The sequence below is a fragment of the Peromyscus leucopus genome, chromosome 3 (assembly GCF_004664715.2).
Source record: "Peromyscus leucopus breed LL Stock chromosome 3, UCI_PerLeu_2.1, whole genome shotgun sequence".
Lineage (NCBI taxonomy): Eukaryota > Metazoa > Chordata > Mammalia > Rodentia > Cricetidae > Peromyscus > Peromyscus leucopus.
Window position 1 is genome coordinate 57,249,365 of NC_051065.1, and position 25,626 is coordinate 57,274,990.

A 25,626-nucleotide genomic window follows, 5' to 3' on the forward strand; every position below is an offset into this window, starting at 1 on the left:
AGGCCAAGCCCAGAGTCTCTATCTCAGCCTATGGATCAGGGTGTAGCTCTCAGCTACTGCTCCAGCGCCTGCCTGTATACCACCATGCTTCCTGCCATGATGATAATGGACCTCTGAAACTGTAAGCAAGGACTAAGCCTTGGTCATGGTGTCACAGCAGTAGAATAGTGGACTAAGACAATAGCCAAGCATACTGAGTAAAAAGAACTGGAGGTATCCATAGCACCTGATTTCAAATATATTCCAGAGTCACAGTAGTAAAAACAAACAAACAAACAAACAAAAAAAAACTGCATGATACCAGCACAAATATAGACCCACAGAAAACCTAGAAATAGACCCACACGTCTGTATCGAAATGATTCTTGCAAAAGATGCTGAAGGCTTGCTTTGGGATAAAGACAGCCTCTTTGACAACTGGTGCTAGGAAAATTAGACTTATTTTGTATAAAAGTAAACTAAAAATAGATCCTAAACTTTAGTGGGACACCCTAAACTTTGAAAGTACTAGAAGAAAACATTGACACAGGTAGTCAGTGGCGCTCCAGTCACCCAGGAAAGAGAAGCAAGCACTGAGAGGCACGATGATATTCAGTTCAGTAAGCTTCTTCACAGTAAGGACACAGTAGAATGAAGAGACAGTTTACAGTGTGGGAGGGAAGCTCTGCAGATAACCATCTATCTGACAGTGAATTAACATCTAGAGTAGATAAAGGCCAGAAAGCAGAACATAAAAAATCAAATCCAACCAAAGAAGGGCAAATGACCAATAAATATGTAATAAACAGCTCAGTATCTCCAGGCATCAGGACAGTGAAAATCAAAACTGTACCAAGAGCCAATATTACTCCAGTCAGAATGGCCATTACCAAAAAACTAAACCAAAAACAAGCATGGTAAGGATGTGGAGGAAGGAACTCGTATGTACTGCTGATGGGAGTGTAAATTAGTACAATCACCAGGGGAGATGAGAAGGGTGATTCCTCAGAAAGCTGAAAATGACTTACGTATGACTGCCATACCAGGGCTCCTTGATTGGTTTCCACTTAACACCACCTTTTGCCTATGCAATTAAACTATATGACTCCAGACAGATAATTATAATGAGTATAAATAAAAGCTTTACCGATAATGTGAAGAAATATATTGTATAGCAATTTGGTATGCATATTTTTACCATTGATTAAAAACAATCTCATTATTTGGCTAATCTGTCCAATCAGGATTTACCAACTCACCCTAGCACAGATTCCTCCCTTTTTCTCCTTAAAAACCCACTCCTGCAAAAAATATCTGCTTTGGTGCCTGCTTGCACTTGCTGCTGCTGCTTTGCAGCCCTCCCCCTTATCCTTCACCCCCCTACCCCTCCAACCCCACCCACCCACCACTTGTCCCTCCCAGGTAATAAATCTCCTTTGTGCTAAGAATTTGGTGTCTGGGTATGTTCTCTACTGACTCCGACGTGGGCAGCCTCTCTTACAATGGACAGTTAGCCTCAGAAGTAGTTGTAGAAACAAGGATTACATATTATGTGTTCTGCTCACTTTCCTTTGTTTAGGCTTTGGTTGAAATAGTAAGTGGTTACCATCTTGAGATTTCAATAGTAGATTAGACTTAATAGAGATAAACAGATTGAAGGATGTGTACGTCCTGTATTAGATGCTTCTTCTGAGCCACTTGGCATAGTTTCAGGCTTCTTTGATTTCAGCTGTGGTATAGTGAGCAATTTTGTGCAGGATTTAGCTCATTTAATTTATACTACCTTATTTCTGGCTTGTATTATATATTTTGTTTCCCATCCAGTGGGATTACATACAACTCATATCCATATGCCACAGAAATGTGGGAGAATTGTTTAAGGCTCCTTAGAAGATTGTTTTGTTAATTTTTAGTCTCTGTGATACCATACCTCAAGAAAAGAATGGAGGAAAGACTTTGACTTCAGTTCACTGTTTCAGAGGCTTCAGGCCATTGTCGATTGGCTCTCTTGCTTCTGGTCTCATACCTGGTGAAGCAGATCATCATGCTGGGGTACAGGTAGTGCAAGAAGGCCATTTGGGGCAAGCAGGAGACAGAAAGCATCAGAGAAGAAAGTTTGGGACAAAATGTGCCCTTCAAAGCATACCTCTTCCAGCTAGGTGTTCCCTCCTAAGGTTTCCAGCACCTCTCAGTGATGCCATCGTACTACAAATCCTTAGAGGATCACAAAAGCCCATTAGCTGGCAACTGAATCTTGAACACATGAGCCTTTTGAGATAGTACTTCACACCCCAACCATACAGTTGCTTATTAAATAACTAGTTGCAAACTGGAGAAAATCTGTTTACACTGATTTTACCTACTAACCTGCTGTCTTTCCTTTGCTTCATGGTTCTTTTAACACATTCCCATGTAAGCCTTCTGGAGCAAAGCCTTTCTACACACAGGGAAGCTATGACAGTTACAAAGCATAATTTAGGAAACCATGGGCCATGACTAAAATCACTGCTTAATCTTTTAAAATAAAATTTTATTTTAATATAGCCACCCCCCACCCCTTTTTTTTCCTGGAGCTGAGGACCGAACCCAGGGCCTTGTGTTTGCTAGGCAGGCCAACCCACCATACCCATTTTTAATATATTGTGTATGACTGCTTTCATGCTATGAAAGACTTGAGTAGTGTTGAAGAAACGGATAGGCTACATTCTAAAACGTTTACTAATTGATCCTTTTTAGAAACAACATGAAAAATGCCAAGCCTGTTTCCTAATGCTGCTGTAGCAAGTTACTACAAATCTGCTACCTTAAACAGCCATCTTAGTGACTTAAAAACAGGACAGATGACTCTTTTAAGATCAGGCTAGGAAGATGACTCCGTGGGCAGAGTTAGCTCTGCAAGCATGCGGCCCTGAGTTTGAATCCCTTAGCATCTGTAACCCAGTGCTACAGTCCTTGAGTGAGATAGATGAGAAGCAGAGACAGGAGCTTCCCAGGCAGCTCTTGGGCCAGCTGCTCAGGTCTAGGGAGCAGTAAAACAACAGGGTGAAAGGCAAGGACTAGCACCTCAGGTTTTCCTCTGACCTCCACATGCTTGCTGTGACACACATTGGACCACCTCGTATACCAACACACACCAGACGACTCTGAAAAGCAATTTCACCGGGCTGTAGTCAGTGGTGTGGCCACTTTAGGGTGTTTGCGTACCTTCTCCAGCTTCTGGAGGCTGCCTGCAGTGTCTTGCCTTGAGCTTCATTGTCACATCTTCTACTTCCTGTGTCAGTCTCCTGCCTTCCTCTTAAAAGGATACTTGTGTTTATATTTAAGGCCTACCCCCACTATTCTGGGAGATATTCCCCATCTTAAAATCTTTAGTATAATCACATCTACAAAGAACTTTGCCACATAAATTTGTAGATTCTAGAGAATAATACCTGAGTATCTTTGGAACCTTGCATTTAGCTGATCAGTCTTCCCTCTAGTCCTTCCAAGTTCACATCTACCCTTCATATAAAATACATTCTCCCTCTCATAATAGCCTCTAAAGACTAAAATCCGTGATGTCAACTCTAGCTCAAAAGTCCTAGATGTCATCATTTAAATTGTCAAAATGTAATATGGGCAAGTTTCTTGACATAGTTCCTCCTCGTGAAGAATACTGTGCTTCCTAGTTCCATAGGTCCACAGGTCTCTCCATTTGTGCTCCCCAGATATAGTGGTGGAGTGGGCAGAGTCACACTTAATACTCACTCTCATTCTTAAAGGGAGAAGCATAGAAAGAAAGACAGAATTCATAATGCTCAACAGTTTTGACATCTAATCATGTAAACTTCTTTCAGGCTTAAGCCTTGGGAATAATATTCCCCCTCTTCTGGGTGTTGTGCTTGGATGCTTTTGTGTTAGTGTAGTAGAACTGAGTAGCTATGAGGAGGTTTGACAGCCTGCAAAGCCTAAAATAGTCCCTAGATTGTCCTTGTTAGGATATACACTGGTTGACAGCAGGAATCTTTGTCTTTTGCTCATTAACATATCCAAATCTCCAGAATACCACTTGCTATGTAATAAACATTTACTGTAATGTGGAACAAAAGGTAAAAATTAGGGTAACTTAATGGAAGTGAGGGGCAAACTTTTGATATTGCTGGGACAAACCCAGTTTATAGATAAACAAAACATTCAGTGATAAAATAGGAGGAAATTTTCTTGGCTTATGAAGAAAGGAATTTATAGCTTCAAATAGCATACAGCATTCAAACAAAACTTGCAATAGAATGACCAGTACGCAACTTGGAAAACAAAGAGTGCTAGTCCTTAAACATAGATGTGATGATGGGTGTCTGCAGCCCTAGCACTTTGTAAACAGAAAGAGAAGGACTGAATTCCAAGTCAGCTTGAACTATATAGCAAGTTCCAGGCCAGCCTATGCTACATAGTGACAGACAACAGCAGACCACTTGACCCAGTCTGCTTTTAGCCATTTATGACAATTTTAAGTGTCAGAAAAGAATGGGGACAGTGTCTGCAAAGCTGTAAGAGGAAGAATGAAATTCAAGAGTAGTTTACAAATTGCTAAGCAACCGTTTTTTTTTTTTTTTTTTTTTTTTTAAATGCAGGGACAGTAACCAGACTTTCAGACTTGAAAGAACTTAAGGATCATAACATTAATCAGTATTTCTTATAATTAAAATTTCAAATTATAGTAATCTTTAAAGTTAAGAGTGAATTCTATAGTTGTAGAAAATGAGTTAGCAGTGAACATTGAGATTATAAAAGTAAGGGTAAACCACTCTAGAAATTATTGTTACAATTTGAATATAAATATTATACATATATAGTTATAAATATTTTTCATAATAATGCAAAAATGTGATACAAAATTGAGAAGAGATGGGCAAGCAGACAAAAGAGATGTTATATGTACATTAATTTTCTTAGGTTTCATAAGTTAACTTTTTTATCTAAAATTTTATGGCAATCACAAAAACAGCTAAAGTTAAAATATAAATCTTCCACATGTCAGAAAGAAAGCACAACACTTAGCAGAGCCCAGTAACTCTAGCTCTATTCAGTAAGGTAGCAAGTAGCTATGTAAGCCTACTAAAATTAGTGAATATTAACTGGAGTTAAATTTAAGACTTAGTTCTTTAGTTCCTCCCTTGTTTTGTGAGTGCTCAGTAATAACATAGAACCTACAGATAATATAGTCAGTATAGAACATCCCATCATTGCAGAAAGTCTCTCAAAGAACATTGCCTTATAAGGAACAAAGAAAGTATTCAAAATAAAATTGCTACACAGAATGATTGGATGCATTTAACCCTAAATGTAGTCTGTTAAAAGAGATAGAGAGATAAAGTACAGCCAGGTGTGGTGATGGACATCTCTAATCTTAGCACTTAGGAAGTGTAGGCAAGAGGATTGCAGATTCAAGGCCAGCCTGGGCAATATAGAAGAACCTGTCTCAAAACATCCCAACAGCAGAAGCAACAAATAAGAAACAAAACCCCAACAAACTTTATATTTTAGATATTGTGATCTATGAAAAATACAAAGTCAAATGTGAATGTAGAAGAATAGGCAAAAACATATGAAAGAAGCAGGTCATGCTGTTAGTACCAGGAAATTGGTTTTCGTGCAAAAAAGTTTTAAATGAGACAAAAGAAGTACTTTTTGATCATGAAAAATGGGAACAAAATGGTAGTGAATTATTTAACCAGTTAATAGATGATCAAAGAACATAAACCAAAAGCACAATAAATGCAATTAGAAGCAAAATATTATCAGTCTCATTATACAAAGAAGATAAAAGCACATAAAAGTTTTGAATAATATATTTTATTAAGATTAACATTTATAAAATTGTACCTTTATAATAGAAAAGTCACCTTTACATGTGTTTATGGAATAATTAAAAAGTATTCTGCATGCACTTAGGCCCTGAAAACCTTTAATTTCAGAAAATGGAAATATAGTGGAAAATACATTTTCTCATTACAGTGTAATCAGACTAAATTTATTTAGAAAATGAAAGAACAATGAATAATTAAAGCTATGCTCAAAGAAATTTCATAGCCATTAGCGTATAAATTATGTAGTGAATGTCTTGTGGCCGAGGGTTTTCTACAGTTGACAGTAGGATCTAGATGTTCCTGAAAGCCTAGAGAACCAAGAGTATGTCCTACAGAATCAGAGAGAGGAGACCCAGAAAAATATTGACCACCCAGAACTTCTCTAGCAGCTGGTGTTCCCACCATCTACTAAACACTGGGGTACATTCAGAATGAAGCATGCACTGTTCCATGGCAGCCATACCAGACACAGCAGCAGCTTTTGACTCAAGACCTTACTGACCTGTGCATTGCCCACTAGTAAATTCAAGTCTGCTTGGTTCTGTCTGTGCTCTGGCTGTAGTTTGGGAAGCTTGAGTCAGTTTTCCAGTCAGAAATGGACAGCAATGATAGGGTCTGGTTAGAATACCACGCAGGGCTCTACCTGTAGTATCCACTTCAGTGAGGAGTAAGTAATAAAACCCCATGAAGTAAATGTTTTACTTATGAAATTAGAAAAAAACTAGAAATAAGCAGAAGGAAGAACTTACTAATGACAAAGCAGAAACTATGAAAATGTAATACAGAAAACTAGCATAAGCCAAAGAACTATTTTTTAAAAGGCTGAAATAAGCTTAATTCAGGAAAAGAAATATTGTGCAAAATTAGAACAAAAGAGAAATAATGAGGAATATTTAAGAAGTAAATTATTGCGGGAACATTTTGTAAACTTTAATGCAAATAAGTTTGGAACACATTTGAAAGAAGTGATTTCCTATGAAAATATAAATTAACAAAATTGTCTCTAGAAGAGACAAATTTTTTTTGTTTTTAAGAAGAAAATATGATTTAATGATGCAGTTTCGGTATTTACAGCTTAACATATAATTTGACAATCAGATAAAATGGACATAAATGCTCATACACAAAATTACTAAGTTAGACCCCAGGTTTTACAACATTTTTAATGCTGCAATTATCATTGCTTTCTTAGCCTCTCAAAAAACTTCCCTTTGGGGAAAAAAGCAGCATTCCAAAATTTGACTTCAGATTCTATCAGTTTCTATTTTAATATGATAAGGAAAGTGAAACACATTTTTTCCATATTCCATGTTAATTTTACTTATCTATGTTAAACTGTGATTTACCTATCTGAAGCTTTATATCCTCTGTATGATATATAGTAGGTAGGGTTACAGAACTACATTGGAGATCTGGAAAAGATACAATGGAATAATTTGAGACAGAAAACTTAAACTGACCCTAACTGTAGAAATTAATTCCTTTTAACAGGTTTTTTGTTTTGTTTGAAACAGGGTCTCACTATGAATGTTGCTCACCTTGAATGAGTTCTGCCTGCCTCTGCCTCCTAAGTACTAGGATTAAAGGTGTTTGCCACCATCCCCAGTTTTATTTAAAACTTTTATAGCCAGGTGGTAGTGCATGCCTTTAATCCCAGTACTCGGGAGGCAGAAGCAGGGGGATCTCTGTGAATTTGAGGCCTGCCTGGTCTACAGAGTGAATTCCACAACAGTCAGGGCTATACAGAATAGACCCTGTCTTGAAAAAAAAATTATAAAAATCATATTGTAGCCACATAGGTAGTATACACTTCCAGTCCCAGCATTTTGGAGGCTGAGAAAGGAAAATTGTGAATTTGAATCTAGCCTGGGCTACACAATGAGATTATAATAAATTATAATATTTCATATCTGCAGGATAGTATTCCATATTTCTAATAAAAGCATCTTAAATTTTTAAATAAAATTCACTACAATAAGGAAGTTTCAGGTCAATTCTTAAATTATGTGTGTATGTAGATATGTTGGCATACACATATAATAGCATACTTATGGAGGTCAGAGGACAACTTTCTGAAGGAAGTTGTCTCCTCCCACCATGTGGATCCCAGGGATTGAACTCAGGCTACCCCTTATCAGTTCCCTTTTTTTTTTTTTTTTTTTTTTTTTTTTTTTTTTTTTTTTTTTTTGGTTTTTTGAGACAGGGTTTCTCTGTGTAGCTTTGTGCCTTTCCTGGAACTCATTTTGTAGCCCAGGCTGGCCTCGAACTCACAGAGATCCACCTGGATCTGCCTCCTGAGTGCTGGAATGAAAGGCGTGCGCCACCACCGCCCTGCCCCTTATCAATTCCTTGACACATGGAATTCCCTTCATGTATTGTCTTGTGTTAGTATTTAAAGGCAAAAACTACATGATTATATATCCAAAGAGTATTTGTCAAAATTCAATGCCTATTTCTTTTTAAAATGTTGAGAAACAGAAAGAGGTAAAGAATGCATTGGCAACTAAAGTATGTCATAAACTTAAAGCTGCGGATACAGCTCAGTGGTAAAGTGAGTTCAGGGTCCTGAGCCTGATCCCCTAAATGGCAGCACTACAGTTAATTTAATGGGAAGATTAAATGGGATAAAATACCTAATATGTACTGTTCTTTTGGAATATTAACTAATACAATTAATTGGTAAGAAGAAACAATATTGTTTTGAAAAGAAAAATAGCAAGGACCTAGAAAGGTTCTTGTTATATTATTAAGTAAAAAAGGAAAGGGCAACACCCATGGGTGAGCATTTTAATAAATCTTGGTATTGTGTTTAGTGCTAGTAACTTCCTTACTAAGAAGCTCTGGTTATCTCCAGTTTAGTGGCATTGAATGCTTGGTATGTGAGAAGAGACAAGTGTTACATTTATTTTTTTTTAATATTTAGAAAGTTTTGTGAAATTAATTACTTTCTATTTTAAAGAGTAAACAGTAAGTGGGCTCTCAGTTTTTCATACTTCCTGCTCCTGCTGCCCTAACAGAATGAGTCAGTTGTGGTCATTTTAGATTATATGAGAGGAGTTGAGAAAGGTGGAGTTTGATTGCCAGTTTGGGAGTAGTCTAGATGCATAGAAGACATGAGAAGGGATCCTTTTAAAATCATAACGTGGAACCTCACATCTCAGTTCATGCCATCTGCCTATTTCTAAAGCTTGGCAGAAAGAGCTGAAGTCATTGATGATTCGTTACTTTAGGACCTGTGGCTGAGGAGATAAGAGGGGGAATGAATGAGCATATCATATGTTAATTTCATATAGAAAGTTTCTCTAGTCTGATGGCTTTCTAGGATTTGGGGAGATTTCAGCCTAGGGCTTTCTATAACATTGCCATTATTATCGCCATCATTATTGTTTATTGTCTGTCTGTATTTAAAATTATGTATTTTTTTTTATTTGTTTGTGTGGTTTATTTTTTCTTTTTCACCCTATTGGAATGGATCTTCCAGGGCAGTGTTTGTTGTACAGTAGTAGAGAGGTCATTATGAAGACGTTTAGGAATTGGTTAGAAGTGAACTTTAGGGAGAGAATGTTTTGATTAAACTCATTCAAACCAATTTGTCTTTTAGTCTGACCAAGGACATGACTGGAAAGGAAGATGTATACCGAGGCCCAGCCATCAGGGCTCTCTGCAGAATCACAGATGTAAGTTCTCTTTGTTTTAGTGGGTTGCTAAAGGATCTCTGTAGTTAGCATGCAGATCTAGTAGACTCCCAGGTCTGACTTGGTGAATCTTCAGTGTGAAGAGAGGTTTTGTAAGTCCAGTATTTTCTCCATCAGCTTGTTTTTCCTTTTATTTATAGTAGTCTGTTCTTTTCTGTTTGCTCTCATGAACTGTTATACTTGGGTATATCATACATAGGAAGCAAAAACCCATTCCATTTTAGCTTTTTATAGAAGCTTTATTGTAGGACTCAGATCTCTCAGAATCTGAGATATACCTTAAACATTAAGTTATAAAGCAGGGAATAGGGCATCTGCCAGGAAATCAGCAGTGAGGTTTCCCTTAGTCACAGGTAGTGGTCCATCACTTAACAGTGATGCAGATACTTGAAGAGAGATATGTGACTAGCCACCAGAAAGCCAGTAGATTATGTCTGCCTGGCCTGAATCATTTGTTTACTCTAATATAGTCTGTTCTATGTGGAGAGGTGAGATTATATAGACTGTTAGGCTGTCTCTTCTAGGAACCCTGAGTAGGAAAAGTTAAAGGGTCGAGTTAGCCAGGCAGATTGGATAATATAGCTGCAGATTTATGCTTGGGTCTATCTGTGTTTGTTGCAATCTTCTCGAGGTTTATAATTTCTTCTCAGACAGGATCTTTAACTTGCTACATAGGTCAGACTAGCATTGAATTCATAATCCTTCTGCCTCAGCCTTCTGAGTGCTAAAATTAAATGTGTGTCTCACCATACCTCATTCACATTTTATAATTTGATCCAGATCAAATTGGAAATCTTATAAATCTAAATCCTAGAAGAAATAATATAAACAGCTGGATTTGTTTTTTGCTATCTTATTACTTTGTTGTGGTTTTCATTTTAATATTCTTAGTATAATACTTGGAACTATTATTGCTAGCAGTAAAATTCTCTTTAATCTCAATATTGGTCTTAGTATGTTTCTTCATTCGTATCTGCCACTACCCTTCCAGGACAAAAAGCTTTTTCCATGCTAAAGTTTAAAACAACCTTAGTTCCAGAAGATTCTATGCTAAGGGGTTGCTATAGCAGGATATTACACTATTCCTATGTCTTAAAATAATCAGAAATTACATTTGATGAATAGGATTGTTCAAGATATAGAACATGTACTTTTCATATAAAAATGTCTAACCATCTTCAGGATTTCAAAAGGAACCTCTACTGTCATATAGGAATTTCTTTTTCTTTTCTTTCTTTTTAGGGGGAGACAGAGTCTAACTAGTTTGCTCAGGCTGGCCTCTTCTCTCTCTCTCTCTCTCTCTCTCTCTCTCTCTCTCTCTCTCTCTCTTTCTCTCTCTCTCTCTCTCTTCTCTCTCTCTCTCCCGTCTCTGCGTGCGTGCGTGCGTGCGTGCGTGCGTGCGTGCGTGCGTGTGTGTGTGTGTGTGTGTGTGTGTGTGTGTGTGTGTGTGTGTAGCCTGTACTGGATTGTTTGAATTCTTCTCTCTAGAATATTATTACTATATAATCTTTTACTGCAAAATGAATCTTTATATAGAACACATATATAGCCAGTTTTTGTACATTTTTTTCTGTGGGTAGTAATTTTACATGAATGATTTTAACAACTTTTTCTTTTTTGATTTTATTAGGGAACAATGTTGCAAGCTATTGAAAGATACATGAAGCAGGCCATTGTGGATAAAGTCTCCAGTGTATCCAGTTCAGCACTTGTATCTTCCTTAGTAAGTGATGAATGAGGCAGCTGTTTGTTTCTTATGCATGGTCTAGGTTCTAGTTAAAAAATAAATTATCACTGTTGTTCTCTCACAAGAGAAGCAGTTAAAAATGTGTGTACATCCTGTTACTTTATCCAACTGTGTTTTATTTGGAAGAACACTGAGCAGTTTTAATGGGCAGTAAAAACTTGAACTTCCCATGTTTTGAAGGTTTGGGAACCTGACAATTGTGTACTTTGTAAAGGTGGTGAGTTAGATAAGAGTAGTGGACAGGGAAGACCAGTGCTGGTTTACATTCTTCCTTTGTGCCCCACACGTGTTTACCTCCTGCCTCTTTGTCCTTAGCTCCCCTTGGTTTCCTGTATCTGTCTGTGTCCTTTAAAGTCTCCCTTACCACTTCTGAATTTCCTTGCAAGAAGTGACCTTTTGATTCAGAAATAGCTTTTTTCTCCTTTCATCAAAACAAAATTATTCATTAAAATTACACATTGCATTTGATTAAAATCAGAAAATGTGGGACTTGGGAGACAGCTTGGCTGATGGAATGCTTACCAGTAAGCATGAGGACTTGAGTTAGAGTCTCAGAACCATAGACAAAGATATGCATGGGCATGAGCTTATAATCCCAGCTCTGGAAGGGGGAGATAGGCAGATTCCTGGAGCTCACCAGCCAACCAGCCTAGACATTTGTTAGGACCCAGGTCCCAGTGAGAGAACTTGCTTCAAAAAACAACTTTGACCTCTAGCCTCTGGACATATGTGCACACCCACTCACAACATCCCACCCCCATGAACAAACATACTTACCCACACATGCATATAAATCATTAGAGCATTGAAATCATAACACTGCCTGATTCTAGGATGTCATGGATCAGGTTTAGATCAAGGAGTCTGTTCTGCTCTATCTCTCTCTTCCAGGAGAATTTCCTGGGTGAAAGTTTATATTGGTTGACATTATTTCAGTACCATTCTGGTTGGTGCTTCGGTCCTTGCCCTTTTGTTGCTTTCATTAGCTTGCCTCTTCCGGATCACAAAGGTGTCAGTGTCCATTACCTTGCAAAGAGATATTGAAGAAAAAAATTACACTTTACAGTTGCCCTAGGAATAGAGACCTCGTAGACTTCAAAAGCAACAATATTTTTAGACATTTGTTAGGACCCAGGTCCCAGTGAGAGAACTTGCTTCAAAAAACAACTTTGACCTCTAGTTTGACCAATATGTTTGGGAAATGTCTTTTAGTGATATTGTAGGAAATTTAACTCACGTTTCTAATGTCTAATGATCATGCATTATATATTCTCCCTTTTCTCTTAATTAGCACATGATGAAGATAAGCTATGATGTGGTTAAACGATGGATAAATGAAGCTCAAGAAGCTGCATCAAGTGACAATATTATGGTGCAGGTACTATCTTTGAATCTTGTCATCTTATGTTTCAGGACAAAGTATTGATTATCCAGTATTAGAGGCAAATTTTTGACATATTAATCCACTTATTAGTCATATTATCAAGTAGGTATCTACTAATTTTGATTCTTTCCATTGGCTTTTAAGTCTTTGGTGGAAGATAGATGATCTCCAGTAAGAGTGTTCAGAGGAGTAGAAAGATATGCTTATTCAAAGGGATTCCCAATGCAGTCTGGTCCTTTATTTGAAAATAATTTGTGTAAAGGAAACTCTGTTTCTTAGGCATTGATGATAGATGTTATAAAAATAGTCATTTTTTTAAATGTATAAAACATGAAGAAATTTTATCAAAGAGATCTTAAGATATTTATTAAGCTATTCTTTTTTTTTTTTTTGCTTTTTTCAAGACAGTGTTTCTCTGTGTAGCTTTGCGCCTTTCCTGGAACTCACTTGGTAGACCAGGCTGGCCTCGAACTCACAGAGATCCACCTGCCTCTGTCTCCCGAGTGCTGGGATTAAAGGCGTGCGCCACCACCGCCCAGCTTATTAAGCTATTCTTATCAAAAGGAATATCAATTTTTTGACTGGTGGTTTTATGTGAAATCTCTGTATATGTTTGAGAAAATATTAATATTTATAGCTTCTTATATTAGCATATTTAATAATGTGAAAAACAGTCATTTTTCTATTCAAAGACACCCATTGATCTACTTCTGATCATTGTACTTTTATACAAAGGGTCAGGATGATGACACTCTCCTAGCCTACTTTAGGAGATTAATCCTGTGCTAAGGTGGTGACAGATTTAAAACCACTTGAAGGGGCCTTGAACCAGGTACAGTGGCATGTACTTACAGTCCCAGCACTTAGGAGGCTGAAGTAGGAGGACCGCTTGAGCTTATGAGTTTGAGACCAGCCTGGGAAATACAGCAAAACCCTGTCTATAAATAAATAAGGAAGGGAGTAAATCTGTGGTGCTGGCAAAACCTTAGATCTGAGGGTGTGAGCCAGTGTTGAGCCCACTAGATCTAGCTTCAGGTTGTATTCAACCCTTCCTATTTGTCTACTCTAAATGTATAATTTCTGAAGTAAGCTACTCTTTGCTAGTGTTCCCTGTGTTGAATTCCATATCAAAAGATACTATGTTGTGTCCATTTGACTTGCATACCTTTTTTCGAAACTCTTCTGTCTAGTTCCATGCAGTTGTCTTTCCTGTGGGTGTCTTGTCATCATTCTAAGCTCATGGTGCATTTTTTCTTCTTCTTAGTACCACGCATTGGGAGTGCTTTATCACCTTAGGAAGAATGATCGGCTCGCTGTCTCCAAGATGTTAAATAAGTTCACCAAATGTGGTCTCAAATCACAGTTTGCATACTGTATGCTGATTCGAATTGCTAGTCGCCTACTGAAAGAAAGTGAGGATGGGTAAGTATCCTAAACTGAGTTGGTTTCAGTTTACAAGTTAATGTACCTTAGAATGTATTTCCTTTATGAATATTTTTAGGGAAGCACTGACTTTACAGATAAGTTTAATGTTTTCCAAATTAAAAAGGGATTGAGGATTCTAAGTAACACTTTTTTTTACTTTAATGTATGTATATATGTATATATAGTATATATAGTAATTATTAATAATATACCTACAAACTGATAGTGGACAAAAGTACTATAGATCATAAGTTGTACAGATGATTGAACATGACAGCTAGGAGGGACATTAAGAGTCTTGTGTGCCGGGCGGTGGTGGTGCATGACTTTAATCTCAGCACTCAGGAGGCAGAGCCAGGTGACCTCAGGACTCTGAGGTCAAGGCCAGCCTGATCTATATATAGAATGAGATCCAGGACAGGTACCAAAACTACACAGAGAAACCTTGTCTTAGAAAAAAAAAAAAAAGTCTTGTATTTTTATAAGAGAGAATGTTGAAATACTAAATTGAATGGTTTGCCCAAGGTCACTGTGTAAGTATAAATTATACATGGACTTAGTAATACTGCAGCAGTCCTGGAGGTTAGAGGGAGTACGGAAGCTAGGGATCTTTTAAGGTATAGCAAACCTGGAGCAAAGAAGCATCCGCATCCCAAATGGCTGTGGCTTTCCCTTTTTAACTTATAGATAGGATCTCTCCAGGCTGTCCTCTCTTGCCTCAGCCCCCTAGTGCTGGGATTACAGGCATATATACTACTACCTGGCCAGTTATGGCTTAATTTTAAAATAGAGTTCTCCTTTGATTGTTAACACCAAGATCTCTAGACTAGTTGAGTATCAAAGCATTGTGAGAAGGGAAGCCTAGTAATCTGTCTTTCAGGTCAGTTGTGAATGTAGCATGCTGAATTTGATTAAAACCTAAACAGCTGAGCCCTAGGTTAGCTACTGGCTTCTCATAACAGAAAGAACCTGCTATTTTCTTGTTTTTAGTATTATTTTATATTAGTCTGTACTATACTTTCATAAGCAGTACTTGAGTTTAACAGTCAAATAGGACAAAGAGGCAAGAACAGTGTGACTTTAATGAAGAAAAAGTATTAGAAACAGATTTACTGATGACCCACGTGTTGGGAGTTAGTTAATAGCAACTTTAGTAACAGTTTCTGAAAGGATGATAAACGGCACTGGTTGCAGCGTGTGGAAAGGTCACGGTCACGGTCACAACAGAACCCAGTGTTAGTTTTCAGAACTTTATTAGGAGGAAAAGGGGGGAAGGGGAAAGAGGAGAGCCAGGCCTGGGGAGAGAGAGAAAGATGGTGGGAGAGGGGAGCAGAACAGAGAGAGAAGATGGGGTCTGCGTCTGACTTTTTAAGGCACGTACATAGTTGCCAGCACACACTGATGACACAAGACCCCGAACTGCGCATGTGCAGAAGTGAGGGCAAGATCCTAACAGTTTCACCATAGGGGGGTTACTTTTTCTAATTTTGATAGATGCACTTTCTGATGGAAGTGCTTTTTGGTAGTTGAGATTGACTTTACAGCTTTTATAACTTTTGGAACCAGGTCTATTAATCTTGACAGTTTCCTATTCTTTTAACTTTAAAGACATGTTTAAACATAATAGATGGAATGGTTATGCTTTTAGATGTGATACATCTGACTAGAATTTGATCCTGGGAGTAACTGGTTCTTGTGACTTAAACAGCTCAATATCTCTAGAACTTAGTTTCCTTAATTGTGATACCACCCAAGTCCAATTGGGTGGACAAAGGAGTTGTACAGGATTATGGGTGGGAGGTCACTTACAGGAGCAGAAATGACTCCAAGACAACTGCACCACCAAAGCCCACACCAGCATGGCTGACAGCTCACAAAAGCTGGGAACCTGGAGCACACTGCACAGCCTGCAGGCAGCTCAACAGGTTGGACAGTGTCCTTTCCAAGTGACTCTTGTTTAAAACTCTTCATGGTAGCTCTGCTGGTTTCTGCTTCTTCCAGGCAGCTGGTTGGTCTCAGATACTCCTTTGTAGCTTTTCTCCTCTGAGAGTTTTCTCTGTAGCTCAAATTGTCTAAATCTTCTTTGCAGCTCTGTTCCCATTAGTTACTCTGGCAGAGAGTGGCCTAGAGAATCTGGTCAGTTTCAGGGACTTCCTGAAGCTATTTTGAATTGTTTACCTTCCTGCTTAAGGAGCTTCTCTGCAGGATAGAATGTTTCAATATTGAAGGAGACCCTTAATGTGACATTCCACCTCTTTTACATTCTTCCCACTCCCTCTTCTATAATGATCTCTGAGCTTTGGAGAGGGTGACTATCGATCTCCACTATAGAAATAGGCCACCATGCCACAGTAATAGTCGCTTGTTCTCAGGAGCTTCACCAGTGGTTATGAGTTGAGGCTGACAACAGTGATCTATCTATAAACACATGTTTAGAAGGCTATTTGACAGGCACATCACATCCATCTAGAAAAACCATAGAACTTGCTTCCTTATTAGGACCTATGCCTAGCTACAAATTTTTGTTCTGGCCTTACAGTTTCAGATGTGAACTCTCTTTTGTGGAGTGGGCCTTAAATCAACTGGAAAGCTGTTGGTCTTACCCACAATAGCCAAACCACTATTGCACAAGCAGGCTGATCCTGTCTAGCATATTGGTATTTCAACACCTAGGGTTTATAGCCAAGCATGAAAGCCAGCCAGCAGGGTGGAAGTTCCTATTCAGTCTCAGCTTAATTCTTCTATTCCTACAGTCAAAGCATGCACATGCTTTCTCTTCAGCAATAGGGTCTTACCATCTAGTTCTGGGAGATAGTCAACAGCAGTAGCAATAGCCTTATGGTTTGTGAGGCCTCGGGCTTCCCTGGCCAACAACTCACAGGGAGGTAGCCCACCCCTGGCACTAGGGTTTTCATAAATAACCTTATAGACTCTGGAAGTGTCCATTTTCAGCCATGTAGACTACCTTTGGCTCTGTTTCCCTTTCAATTCCATACCACACAGATGAAGACTGCCCTCTGGGATCACTCCCACAGACACTCCTAATCCTAAGGGCTTAGCCTTAGTTGCATGCCTCACTACCCTACAAGAACCATACAGCTGCTGTCCTAGCACAAAGGTACAGTAACACACACTAAAAAAGAAAGGGGATGCTCCTCCCCCAGGCTTCTCAGCCTCAGTTTCATGCCTCTCTACCCTAAGCCTGGGTTGTGCACTCACTCCTTCCTTCCCAACTCATCTTCTGCTCTTGGATGTCTCTGTTTGGGTGCCGATTACGTTATGTGACAAAACTGTTTCCTGGGGAGACACGAACAGATGTCTCCTCATTCCTGATAGGAAATCAACAGCAGACCATACAGATACCTCCAAAGTCCAACTTGGTAGGCCAGTGAGTTTTATTGGGGTTACTTACAGAAATATGAGTGGGAGGTCACTTACAGGATCAGAAATGACTCAAAGACAGCTGCATCACCAAAGCCTTTCCTAATCAATGTATTTATTCCAGGACAGTGAGGGACACTGTCTCAGAAAAATCCACAGATGGCACTTGACAAATGGTACCTGAAGTTGTTCTCTGGCTGCTACACACATGAACATGCACCTACATACACTACACACGAATACTCCCCTATACACTTGAACTTATAAAAAATGTAAAGCAACTATTGTAAAAATGTTTTAAGATTTAGTGGACAAAATGTGTAAATAGGTAAGAAATTTCACAAACCAGTAGAGACTTGGGAAAGAAATTGAATCAAAATATAATATCAGAAATAAAAATGTATTTGAAGGATGCAATGGTAAATTAATTACAGTGGGAAAGAGATTAGAGAATTTGAGGACAGCTCAGTGGAAACAGCCTAAGCTGAAATATAGGAAGAGAATAAGGGGAAAATGAATCGACTATCTGAAGCCTGGGGAAAAACCTCATAGTTTAATGTACCCGCAGTGTGACTCTGGAAGAGAAGAGGGAGTGGGGAAAGTGAGTATTTGAAGAGACAAGGGTCAACTGCAGACCCGGGGAGACGAGGGAGCTCAGATAGAATGACTAAGAAGGAACTACCGCTAGGCTCGTGGAAGAAAGCTACAAAGTCAGGAACCAAAGCGAGCACAGCATGTTAGAGTCAAGGAGATGAGTAGGAATAACCATTGCTGTGATGGGTCTTCATCAGTGTCAGCTTGACTGGGTTTCGATCACCTAGGAGACACACCTCTGGGGGTGTCTGTGAGGACATTTTAGAGAGGTTTAACTTTGTAGAGGGAAGACCTAGCCTGAATGTGGCCTGGGGTTCCCAACTGAATAAAAGGTCAAAAGGAGAGTGTAAGCTGGCGTCGTGTTCATCTGTCTCTGCTTCCTGACCTTGGTAGGAATGTTTCCAGCTGCTGATACTCCAGCTGCCACAGCTGAGCCTCTTTCACTGTCATGCTGACCTGTGAGTCAGGGTAAACCCTTTCATTTGGTTTGTCGTAAGAAATAAGCAATAAGAAAATAACTGACATAGAAAACTGATTTCAGAAAGTAGGGCTGTTGATGAGACTGCCTGACTGTGTGTCCCAGCTACTTCAGAACTGCTTTCTGTTTGTTTGTTTGTTTGAGACAGGATCTCTCTACGTAGTTCTGGTTGTCCTGGATCTATGTAGCTCAGACTGGCCTTGAACTGAGAGATCCCTCTGCCTCTGCTTCCTGAGTGCTGGAATTAAAGGTATGCACCACCACTGCCTGGCTGGAACTGATTGGTGGGAGAAGTTTGGAAGAATTTGGACCTGTGGGATAGGGAAGCCCTGGAATGCTGTAATCAGAGTCATGTTGGTAGGTATAGAGAAGACCAGGGACTGATAGAAATGTGAACAGTAAAATCCTGGCTAACACAGTTTCAATGGAGAATAAGGACTATTGGGAATTGTACCAGAGGCCAGTCATATTACATTCTGGAAAAAAAAAAAATCTGGCTCCTTTCTACCTGTGTTCTGAATTCAGAAATAATAAACCAAGACCTTTGGCAGAGGAAATTTCAAGATAGCGTAAGATATAGGCTTACTACTTTTAATCCTACCTACGGTGAGAACACTCAAGACATACTTGGAAAATGTGCATCAGCCTGCCTTCTCTGCTCCTATCTGAGTGTGTCTGTCACTGCTGCTCTTGCTGTTCTCTTTTGACATCATACTCAGTCATTTTTGGATTTCCAACTTACTCTCAGTACAGGTGACTGACTGTCTAGGGAGCTCAGACCTTCAGGGCTGAACTGAGATGCTGAGACAGTTTCATGGACTGAGTAGCTACTCAGTTCTCAGCTTCTACCTTGTACACATGACCATTGTTGAACTGTCTGGCTCCAATTTTATAATACACACACACACACACACACACACACACACACACACACACACACACTCTATAGGTTCTGTTCCTCTAGAGAACCATGCCTAGTGTAGGTAGACTGTTTTGAGTGTGTCCCAGCATGTGTTGAAATTTTAATTCCCATCAGACATACAAAAAGATTGGAGCAAGGTGTATAAATCCTAGTACTGGAGAGGCTGAGGCTGGAGGATTGCCAATAGTTTGAGGCTAGTCTGAGTTTCAGGTTAGTCTGGCCTACAGAATATGACAGTCTCAAAATACATACATATATATGTGCACATACATATATATACATAAATAAAATAATAGAAATAAAAACTTGGAAACTTCATTGAACTGTGATGTCTAGAAATGGAGCCTTTGAGAAGTGATTAGGACTAGATAAAATCATCAGGGCGGAACCCCTATGGGTGAATACTGATGCCTTTTCAAAAAGAGAGAGCACCAAGGATCCAGCTTGTACAAGCACTCCCTGACTTTTGCTGTGCCCCTGTATTCTGGCCATATATAGTGAGACCCTCCCTTAAAACAAAGTAATCTCTATAATCTTTTGTAATGAAATTACCAGGTTTTCTAGATAAAGGATTAGTGTCTAAAATGAGTTTATTTCTTATTCAGGCAACCAGTAAATGAGATAGAATTTTGAAAAGGTAGCATGATTTATATTTTTATTGAAATAAAGTCTATAGGAATAAATTTGCCCAAATTGTATGTGTCTCTACACAGAAAATTATGAAATATTATTTAATGCATTACTTGAAAAAAATCAAATAATATATTATGTTTTTCTACTGAAATATTCAATATTATAATAATATCATCTCTTTTTAAATTGACCTGTGGATTCCATGAGTCTATAGCAAAAAACCTCAGTCACTTTATAAATACCAAAAAGAAATGCATACATTATATAAAAAGACGTGTACAAGAACGCTTAATCTTAAGATGGAGCAGTTCAAATGTCCATCAGTATATTTGATGTGTTTATATAAATAATATGCAATAGAAATGGACAATTACTTTTGAATGCAACCACATGGATAAATCTGACTGAGATGTCGTACACAAAAGAATACATTCTGGGCCTGGGATGTGGTTCAGTGGTAGAGCATGGGCATGACCATAGATTCAGTCTGCAGTACTACAGACAACAGCATGGGGTGGAGAGACAGACAGACAGACAGACAGAGATTCTACTCATGTTAATTTCAGTGGGAAAAGGTTGAAATGGGGTCCCACTATGTATCCCAAGCCTAGCCTTGAACTCACAATGACCCTCCTTCCTCAACCTCTTGTTGCTGAATACTGGAATTACAGGTATATGCCATCATACTTGGCTCACTAATATTCATGTCAGACTTAACAGATAAAGCTAATATTAAAGGTTACTATAAGACTGAAAGTTTGGCTCAGTACAGAGCATTTGTCTAACATGCATGAAGTCCTTGTTTAAGTCTAGTGCCATCAGAAAAAAGAAAATAAGCCAGGCAGTGGTGGTGCACACATTCAATCCCAGCTCTCGGGAGGCAGAGGCAGGAGGATCTCTGTGAGTTTGAGGCCAGCCTAATCTACAGAGCGAGTTCCAGGACGGCCAAGGCTACACAGAAGATCCCTATCTCAAAAAACGAAAGACCAAAACCAAAACAAAACCAAAAAGCAGAAAGAAAATAGTGATTATCTTTGAGGTAGTGTTTGTGAGGTGGCCTGGAGGTGCTTCTGGAGTTCTTGAAATACTTGTTTTTCTTATCATGTTAATCTTGTAATAATTCCCTTAAGAATCACATACTGCATTATCAATTGTTACATAAGAAATTAGTCTAAAGTTTACCAGATTAAGATAACATCAAACAATAAACGTTTGTTTTCCCAAACAATTTCTGTGGCTTTTTTTTCTTTTTTTCTTCTTCATATTTTCTGTCTATTTTTTTGAGCTAGAGTCTCATGTTAGCCCAGTTTGGCCTTGAACCTCGCTGTGCAACCCAGGGTGGCCTTGAATTCCTGATTCACTTGCTTCTTCCTCACAAAGTATCATAGTCATGTTCCATCATACTCAGCTAGCTACTGGATGTATGGGGTCTTTCTTGCAGTTGCAGTCAAGATAATTGTTTGGGTTGTAGTCATCTTGGAGCCTGGAAATTTGGCTTCTAAATTATTTTACTGGTGTTCTGTTGGCAGAGATATCCCAGTTCTTTGCCATGTATGTCTCTCCATAGTGTTTTTTGGGTCTTTACAGCATTGGTGTTCTCCAGAACAAGAGAGAAAAGTGCATAATTTTTTCTGACCTAGTCTTAGAGAAACATGCCAACATTTCTGTTGGAAAGAAAGGCTAAGAATAGTAAAAGGAACAGATAGAAGGACACAAGAATCATTGGGGACTGTTGTCCAGTTTGACTATGTTAGTTGTGGGCTGTCATAACAAAATACTCCAAACTGAAGGCTTACATGACATGTTCACTGCTGTGTGTGCCACAGTAGCTAACCCACAAGCTCCCGGTGATTCTCCTGTCTCTGCCTCCTATCTTGCCTTAGGACCACCAGGATTACTGAGGTGTACAATTGTGCCTGACTTTGTGTGTTCTGGGGATCCATACTCAGGTCCTTGCTTTTACATAGAAAACGCTTTACCCACCAACTCACTCCCAGCCCAGAAGCTGGTATTTCTAAGTCAAAAATTTTGAGTGTTGAGATGTGTATGTATGTGTGTTCTCATTGCTGAGTGCATGTGCATACAGGTAGGGCATGTATACATGTTCATGTAGAGGCCAGAAATTTACATCTGATGTCTTCCTTGATTGATTTCTACTTATTTACTAAGACAGAATCTCTCACTGAGCCCAGAGTTTACTGATTCACCTAGTCTAATTAGCCAGCTTCCCTAGGGCATTCCTGTAGTGATATATTGTGTACTCTAATAAACTTAACTGGGGATTGGAGGACAGAGCCAGCCACTAGATTAGACATAGAGGTCAGGCAGTGGTGGCACACACCCTTAATCCTGTCACTTAGGAGGCAGAGATCCATCTGAATCTCTCTGAGTTCAAGGCCACACTGGAAACAGAGCCAGGCAGTGGTGGTACACACCTTTAATCCCAGTGCTGGGAAGCACACACGCCTTTAATCCCTGGAAGTGACTACAGGGCTGAGAAAAGTATATAAGGCATGAGGAAACAGGAACTAAGAGAGTTCAGCTGAGATCCTTTCAAGTGAGGAATTTTAGTCTAAGGAAACAGGATCAGCTGAGGAGTTGGTGAGGTGAGGTTGGCTATGGCTTGCTCTGCTTCTCTGATCTTTCAGCTTTCACCCTGATATCTAGCACTGGGGTTTATTATTATTATTATTAAATTCCATCTAAGATTCAAACAACATATTCCCTGTCTCAGTCTCCTGAGGACCTGGATTTCAGGCAAGTTGTTACTCCCACACAGTTTTCATGTAGGTATTGGAGATCCAAACTTTGGTTTTCATACTTGATGACATGCACTTTATCCACTGAGCTGCCTTCTCAGCTTCTTTTATGTTTTTATTTTTATTTATTTAAATTTTTTTTTTTTTTTTTTTTTTTTTTTTGAGCTGAAGATCAAATCCAGGGCCTTGCGCTTGCTGGGCAAGCGCTCTGCCACTGAGCTAAATCCCCAACCCCTTCTCAGCTTCTAAACCATTTTTAAAATTTATTAAAACTATAATAATAAGCTCTGTGATTCCAGGGGATCACAACATAATAAGTTGTGATTAGAATGTGGTATAAATGACTGATGGAATCAGATGCAGAGATCCACAGACACCAGGCAGAGCTCTGAGAGTCCAGTCAAAGAGAGAGAAGAGGGATTCTATGAGCAAGTGCATCAGGATCATGAAGGGGAAACCTGCAGAGGCGATCAAACCAAACTAGTGTGAACTCATGAAAGTTCGATCAATGGCTGTGGAGCCTGCATGGGACTGGACTAGATCCTCTGCATGGCAAGACAATTGTATAGCTTGATCTGCTTGGGGGGACCCCCTGACGGTAGAATCAGAATCCATCCCTGGTGCATGAGCGGGCTTTTTGGAGCCCACTACCTATGATGGGACAACTCGTGCAGCCTTGAGGCAGGGGGAAGGGCTTGGACTTGCCTCTACTGGATGTGCCTCTCCATGGGAGGCCTTGCCTTATAGGGAGAAGTTGGGAGTGGGTTCAGAGGGGGAGGCTGATAGGGCGGGAGGAGGGAAGAGGGGGATCTTTGATTGGTGTGTAAAATGAATGAAATTTTTTCTTAATAAAAAATTTAAGAAATTAAAAAAAAAATTAAAGTATGCAGCTGGGCAGTGGTGACACAGGCCTTTAATCCCAGCACTGGGGAGCCAGAGGCAGGCGGATCTCTGTGTGAGTTCAAGGCCAGCCTGGTCTACAAAGAGAGTTCTAGGACAGCCAGGGCTACACAGAGAAACCCTGTCTTGAAAAATTTTTTTAAAATGTATTGGTTATTAATTTTCTTAGTCTACTTTCTGCTTTTGCAATAGAGTACTAGAAACTGAGTAGATTATAAGTGCTAGTTTATTTGTCCTGCTATTTGGAAACTGGCCTGTCCAAGAGCATGGCACCAACATCTGGCATGGTGTTTGTGCTACATCACACAAGGCAGAGGAATTTTGTTGCGAGCCCCATGTCCATTTGAAAAAGAAAAGGAAAAGGGAGCAAAATCCTCCTGTTAGTATATCTCTTCTGTGGTAACTAATCTGCTGTGTTAACAGCCATTAAAAGGTCTGCGTGACTGGATTAAGTCTTTAAAGTTTCACCTCTTAACAGTTTTTTATTGGAGCCTTAGTTTCCCATTCATGAACGTTGGTGGATATGTTCAAACTATAGTAGTAATTAAGAGTGAAAATTGAATAAAAACTTTTCAACATATTAAAAACAAAAAAAAGAAATGGTACAAAGATGCCTGAAGGTTGTTAGGGGAAAGATAAAATGATACATATAAGGAGGAGACAGGATGGAAGTGTCCGTGTATTAGATAGCTCTTGCTGGGTGGAGAATTGGCCTCAGACTTCTTAAAATAAGCATTTATTTCAATTACCATCATCAGGGATCTGGTGACAGCTTAGCTGTCTGGTTCTGATGTGGGGTACTTTGTGAGTACAGAGTCATGTTGGTCAGGCCTGCAGTCATCTGTCACTGGAGGATCCACTCATATTTTACTCACATATTTTTTGGCAAGCCTCACTTTCTTCCTGGCTATTGGCCAGATGTTCCACTTTCCCACCTTTGAGAGCTTTTTATTGTCTGTCCAATGTCTGCTTAGCATGACAGCTACCTTCTTCCAAAGCAAGTGTGTAAGGGAGAGAACCTAACTTGGAAACTGTAGTGTTTGTAACCCAATCTTGGAAGTGTTCTGTTGTTACTCTTATACCCGCCTGATGCAATATTGGGCAAAGAAACTACACAGGACTTGAATAGTCAACAGTGTGTATTTGGTGAACCCATCTTTGTGGGCTATCTAATACACAAAATAGATCATTCGTCATAATAAACCTAAGGATTACCTATTGAAAGAGACTCAGGTTTAAAAATATATATATGGTTGATCTGGATATCACTAATAACAAAACTGACCTGATATTTAGGATGCTATATCTAATGTCATTTAACATTTTTTTAATTAAGAAAGGTTAAAGGTGGCTGGAGAGATGGCTTAGAGGTTAAGGGTACTTACTGGCTGTTCTTCCAGAGGACACAGTTCAATTCCTAGCTCCCACATGGCAGCTTACAACTGTAACTCCAGTTCCAAGGGATCTGACACTCTCACACAGACATAAATGCAGGCAAAACACCAATACATATAAAAAATACAAAGGGATCTGTAGATGTAACCAACCGTCTTATTAAATAAGAAACACAGAACCAATGTAAAAGAGAAAGCCGAGAGGTCAGAGCTCAGAGCTAAAATCTTACCCTCCTCCTGTGGTGCTCCTAGCTTCCCGAAAGAGAGCTATTTCCTGTGTGTATGTCTTTAAATAGTCTTTCTGTTCTGCCTTCTCATTGGTTGTAAACCCAAACACATGACTGCCTCGTCACTGCCTATAAGTACAGCCTTCTAGATCTTAAAGGCGTATGTCTCCAATGCTGGCTGTATCCGTGAACACACAGAGATCTATGGGATTAAAGGCGTGCGCCACCACCGCCATGCTTTTTCTATGGCTCTAGTAGCTCT

At 39.2% G+C, this 25,626-nt stretch overlaps 1 protein-coding gene across 4 annotated transcripts in view; it reads left to right on the top strand.

Annotated features, from left to right (window-relative positions):
- Positions 1-25,626, top strand: part of Copg2 (COPI coat complex subunit gamma 2) — a 125,338-nt gene that overhangs the window by 21,135 nt on the left and 78,577 nt on the right. For all 4 annotated transcript variants that reach the window (XM_037203673.1, XM_028866167.2, XM_028866168.2 and 1 more), the window contains 4 exons: positions 9,427-9,502; positions 11,151-11,243; positions 12,559-12,645; positions 13,916-14,073. In XM_037203673.1, the coding sequence (XP_037059568.1) occupies positions 9,427-9,502; positions 11,151-11,243; positions 12,559-12,645; positions 13,916-14,073 (414 nt within the window). The remainder of the gene's footprint in view (positions 1-9,426; positions 9,503-11,150; positions 11,244-12,558; positions 12,646-13,915; positions 14,074-25,626) is intronic.